At 50.8% G+C, this 6,002-nt stretch overlaps 1 protein-coding gene across 1 annotated transcript; it reads right to left on the minus strand.

Annotated features, from left to right (window-relative positions):
- Positions 1 to 2,110: 2,110 nt before the first annotated feature.
- On the minus strand, positions 2,111 to 6,001 carry SYS1 (SYS1, golgi trafficking protein; the record flags this gene model as incomplete). Its single annotated transcript, XM_025191919.1, has 2 exons — positions 2,111 to 2,816; positions 5,901 to 6,001. Coding segments are annotated over 2 exons (342 nt in total), but the record flags the coding sequence as incomplete, so codon positions are not given.
- Position 6,002: the final 1 nt, after the last annotated feature.

Below are 6,002 nucleotides of genomic sequence, written 5' to 3' on the forward strand. Positions count from 1 at the left end.
GGAGTGGGGAGAGAGAGTCTGTTCTTTCTAGATCTGAATAACCTGTTGATGTTTTGCAACATATCTGCTGAAGCTGGGGTTATAGAAACACAACAAACTCTTTGTGAGCCCTCTGGGATCATACAAGCCTAGCTATGCAGAAAGATCTCATAATAGATCATTTTGGCTATACTTCACCCTTCAGAGCCTTGGAAATAGGGTTAGGATTATTCTGAAGATGTGACCAGTCAGCCAATTACAATGGTGCTTAAAGGAAACACCCCAGCAAACCTCGAAGCTGGAAGTGGCCTGCAGACATGCTGAAGGTCATGTGCTAATATGCCTTGTTTTCAGTTGGTATGCTGTAAAAAGAGACAACCACGACTATTCGATACTTTCCCCTGTATTAGCTCCTGTAAACAAATGTGGAAACCAAACAAGTTCTTAGGCAGTCAGATCTGGTAGGGAAGAGGTGTCCAGTCTATTGTGAATGAGGGAAAAGTGGCCATGAAGTCTCGTAAGAGTCAGACTGTGAAAAAGTTGGACAACCCAAGGCTAGAGCATGGACACAGGACTGCCTCTTCTTATCTGAATCTTAGCTGTTTCCATTCTGTTCTAGGAGGGGAAACACTGGCACCTGCTGGAAGACCTAATCATACACATCCAGAACAATGCATGTCTCTAGATATGGGAAAAGTGAAGTTTTAGCCTAAGCAAAACAGAGCCAGGTGGATGGAGACTGGCAGTACCTCTAGTGTAAATGCCATGAAGGGGCCACTGGTTGGTGTTCTAAAAGGCTCTTAGCATAAAACTGCATAGCTGTTCCCAGAGGAAACATGGCTGCTGCACCCAGTACAGGGAGAGGAAAGAAAAACGAAGATAAACAGAACCTGTCCAGGACGCAGGCAAGAATGTTGCTGATAGGATCAAACCTCTCACTGGCTCTACTCCTCTAGGCAGACGGCAAACCCAAGACTGCAAGCCTAACACCAGGTTATTGCATGTGTGCCAAGAGAAGCTGCCTGCCTGCTGAGCCTCTCTGCTCAGGGATGCACCCTTCGGGAGTGTTCAGCACAACTCTTCCCCTCGAAGAAAGCAACAAGAGCAGCAGCTGCAATTGTGCTCTGACATTCCCAAAAGCCACAAGAGCAGCTTCAGAGGGCGGTGATCAAATTGGGTGTCTGAAATGATTCCACTGATTCCAAGTCTTTACAAACCAAACTTTAACTTAGCAAATATAACTTATACAAACTGGGAATTTTCACAGACATTCATGTACAAAGGAGAGCGACTGGCAGCAGGCGCCACCCAGGAGGAAAGAATTTAAACATTAAAAAACCCCCAATGTTCGACCTTGTTTAGAATCACAGACTCAGCACCCCTTAGAGGAGCCTGCAAGAGAGACGTATTTGCCCACTTGGCCCACTTTCATGGGGAAGGCTGGCATCTAGGTTTGTTGAGAAGCAAGGTTCTCTATATAGCGGCCTAATCCAAAGCACCATCTCATCCTTGTGGTAGGAACCCACTAACTGTCCTGCATCTAATACCAAATATCACATCCTTCAGCAAGAAGCCCCCATCAGTTTGGGACAACAGCCTTTGGTGGCAGGCAGCTTTTGAGCAGGATCAAGTACCGGGAATTACTGCCTGGTAGGAAGACACAGGTCACTCTGGAGTGGAAACGGTAACAGGGTGATGCAGTAGAACACCTCTCCAAACCGTTGCCAGCTAAAGTGGAGAATGTAAAGGCCCATCCTCTGTGCTGGGGGAGAGCCGAGCTGTTGCTTTCCTGGGAGAGAGCTCAGCGGCTCCTTGATCACTTGTTTTGTGTAATGTTTGTCATCAGCAGTTTCAGAAAGCTTGGGATACACATCCCTTAGTGTTCCTTTAAGCCAGACCTGTTTTGGTTGCTATGACAGACGCTCATTGTGTACCTTGAAGTGTACCAGTCACCACAGGGATTTTAATGTTCTGAAGACAACTTAATACCATCGTTGTTCAGGGTGCTTTCAGCTCATACTGTGTTGTTTTATGCCCACTGTATGTAAACTATGGGAACAGCAACCAAAGCCATGAGAGCTCAGGCTCCCTGGGTTTTCAGCTGGTGATTGAAATAAGTCCACCTATTTTCTTTTCTCCCATCTCAGTTTAATTTCTTCCTTTTAAACAAAAAACAACTGAAGAAAAAACACATTAGAAGATGGAAGTAGCAGATCCTAGTCAGTCACTGTGCAAACCCAAGCCAAAAAACTGGATCATGTCATCCCAGCTCCAACAAGCAGAGCCCAAGCACACATATCAACTCCAGCTGCTTCTCATGCTTCAGATTGGGTTGTCTGACTTATTGTTGTCCGTGTCACTTGAGGAAAGAGTTAATGCACCTAAGCTTAACCGTTGTGTTAAATGCTGTGTGTTAATAAAATAAATGTCTTTTTTGTGCACTGTCTGCAAAGATTTTCATGCTGATGAAGCCACCAAGATCTTAAAAAAGTCCCAACAGACTTGCTCTGCTTCTACAATGACACTGTCAGACATAGGACACATCAGTGCTGAGGTGTTGGAAAATAACCTGATGCAGCATGCACCCAAAGCCAACCTATACGTTAGACTTGGGGGCTGAATTCAAGGGGATCTCTTTGAGTTCTGTTCTCATACATAGGTACTCCCCGATCACAGCCATGAGTGCTATGCACACAATATGCACTAGCCACCAGGTCAGAGTTGTGGGGAAGTGTGAATTGTAAATCCAGCAGCCCAGAAGGTGGAAAAAGTGAACTGTGACTGTGAAATCCAGACACTGCTTTCCTCGTCGGATGAAATACAGCAAGCCCAAAGCACTGCAAAAGGAAAGGAGACAGATGTTAGTAAAGGAAAACTGTCTTCTAACATAGGAACTGAAGAGGATGGGGATCCAGCAACAGCCTCCTGGAAGTATCTGCACTGACTGTTTATCTACTGGGAAGAGTTCCTGTCTGTTCGGAGGTCAGGGCTATTCTGACTTACATTTTGCAGCAGTGGCATTGTGCAAGTAGCTCACAGCATTTTACTTATGTGCTGAAAATCTCCACAAGCTCTCTCAAGTGCCAGTTTAATCTGCAGCTCAAATGGGGAAACGGAGGGAGCAAAGTTAAATAACTCATCCAAAGTTCAGGAAGAGTCTGTTTTAATTCTAAGTCAGGAGTTACTTGTTCCCTGGCTTGTGCTTTGGCCTTCTAATGCATAGGCCACATCATCAGTTACTGGTGGAAAGGAATCCTTAATTTCCTCCAACAAAGACAAGACATACTAGTCCTACACTGACATGGCTTCCAGTGACTTTAATATGCAGACCTTTGCCTAAAACAGCACATGGATCAGACAGCCACTGAGGTTACCGAGCCCTTCTGGAATCATGCTGGGTAAGATCCCTCCCTCTGTGGGCTAGTTCCATCCTAGAGCTGATACCAACTCCATGAACTTTGCCAAAGGGCAGGGCCTAGATCCCTGGAAACCTCTGAGAGCATAAGGCAGGTGGTTTAGTGGGAAACCTGTGCTGAGGAAAGAGGATGAATCTGCCAGGGAAATGTGGAATTTCTCACAGGACATGCCTGAAACAGAAGCGAGGGCAGATAGTGATAGGGGAGACAGTGATTGCCCCAGGTGTTGAGGGGGGGGCACTTTGACTGGGAAGAAGATTTTAGTAGACTCAGCTGGAGGGAACATCAGATTCATCTGGGGACACAATGTGTGTGTCACAATGCAGCTGCCTCCTCAACAGCCTATTGTGTGTCACTCTCACTTGTTGCATCATATATACCAGTAGCCTGCAAGCTCTTCAGAGCCAGAAACTAGTGGCTCCAATGTTATAAAACCCTATCCCTGCATTGTAGTCGGAGCTGACCCAAGCAGGGTGTGGGGCCCGGAGCAAACCATCCCATGCGAGACTCTGCACCCCCCCCGGATCCCGTGCATCCTGGATCTGAAAAAGCTGCCGCAGCCATCGGCAGCAGCGGGGAGGGCGGGGGGGCAGCGAGCGGCTGGCTCCGCAGGACCCTCCAAAGCACGGGGCCTGGGGCAGTTTCCCTGATTCACCCCCCACAGGGACGGCCCTGAGTGCAGTACAAGGGCTAAGAACAAATTATAAATGTGGGCTCTGTTTGTGACAGCCTTAACTGACAGTCAAAGCCCAAGGCTAATGCTGCACACACACATCGGAGGCACTACCACCGTGTCCTTCCAGGTGGCAAAAAGCTTCCCAGCAACTCTGCAACATTCACTGAAGATGATGTCATATTCCAGGTACTATGAGAGTCGCACTCTTGTGGACCCAGAGGGGCAGCCTTCCATCTTCAGCTCCCTCTGTGCAAAAATTAAGTTTATTTCCTACCCATGGGGACTTTTTACCATCTTGTACCATCTACACTTTTCCCAAAGCCTGATGAAGGGACTTTGCTCCCAAAAGCTTGCAGAAAAGGACAATTTCCTTGCCATTTTCCAGTTGGTCTAATAAAAAGTATCATTTTGGAACCAAGAGTTCTAGTTTTTTGTAGGTAGCATAAAAGGCATCCTCAGGGTCTGAACCCAGCATGCAGTCCCATTGCCAGTGCAGCATGGACCCCACCTGCTCTAGACCAGCACTCGGGTGTTCACCACTGTTTGCCATCCCCCTCCCCCCGTGCTCCAGACACGATCAAGCCTGGCGCAGGCAGGATGGCACAGCGCAGCCAGCCCTTGCTAAAGCAACCATGTTTCTGCAATGATGCTTATGTTCTGAGCTCAGAGCGGCTTTCCAGCCTATGGCCTACAGCAGGGATGGGCTGTTATTCTGGCTGGAGGGCCACTTAATCAGTTTTGGTGTCTTCTCAAGGGCCACATGAATTTTGGTGTCCTCTGGAGGGCCACATCTCTCTCCCCCCTCCTTCCTTCAGAGCTGTAGCATGGCCCAATTTTTTTTTCTCTCTCTCCCTGTACTCTTCTCCTGCCCACCTGTAGTATGTCCCAATCCCCATGCCTGCACTCTCTTCTCTTCCCCTGAGCTTCAGCATACCCCCATCGTCTCCCTGACAGCATGGAGATAGCATGCCCTGATCCTCACTCTCTCCAAAGCTGTAGCAGGCCTGATCCTTTCCCCCCCTGTAACTGCAGCACACCCAGCTCCCCTATGTCTCTCCCTCCCTTCCCCCACCCATGCCTGAAGCTGTAGCACGTCCCAATCCCCACCCAGAACCAGCTGGGCCCCATCTGCAGCTTATACCACCACTGACCTGATACGGTGGAAGCAGCCCTGGGTGGGCACCAGCATCTGCTGTGGATGCACCCAGCAAGTTCTGGGTGGGCACTGGGGTGCCTGCCTGGGGCCATACCTGATGCCCCCGTGTCAGCAATGGGTAGAAGCAGTCCAGCCTGCCCACCCACCCTGCCCAAGGGGAGCTGTCCTGCCTGCCTGGCACCACGCAACAGCTGCAGCTGGAGCCGCTGGCCATCCGCAGGTTGGGTCCCAGGAGCTGGTGGCCACCCGCCTGCCCGCCCCCAGGCTGGGTCCAATCAGTCAGTGGGCTGGAGCCAGCCTGCAGGCTGCATTTTGACCACCCCTGGCCTACAGCCACCTACAGTGACCGAAGGCCTCTGCGTCACCAGCCCAGGTGGTGCCTTTCCTGCACGCTGCGAGTGTAAAACAACCGACTGCCACTGGACCCATCTCCCTGCTGCACCGCGGCCGGTACCGAGGCCACCACGGGTCCTTCTGACCTGGGACGCTGCCCACCACCGCTCTGGGCAGAAAGCGCTGCGGGGTCCCGCCCTGGGCGACAGTGTGTGCGTGCTGCGCACGTGTGGCCGGGCCGGCGTGCACGTGTGCGTGGGGCGTGTCTGTGCGTCGACGCGTGTTGCCGGGGGCACCTTTGCCTGTGTGCGGCACGTGCGTGCGGCGCGGCGGCACTTACCAGGTGAGCGCGTTGAGCACGAAGGCCATGACGGCGAGGCGGCCGGGCGTGGCGGAGAGGCCCAGGACCTGCGGGCGACACGGAGGAAGCTGGGACCGGACC

The sequence above is a fragment of the Alligator sinensis genome, unplaced genomic scaffold, assembly GCF_000455745.1.
Source record: "Alligator sinensis unplaced genomic scaffold, ASM45574v1 scaffold76_1, whole genome shotgun sequence".
In the NCBI taxonomy this organism is placed as follows: Eukaryota; Metazoa; Chordata; order Crocodylia; family Alligatoridae; genus Alligator; species Alligator sinensis.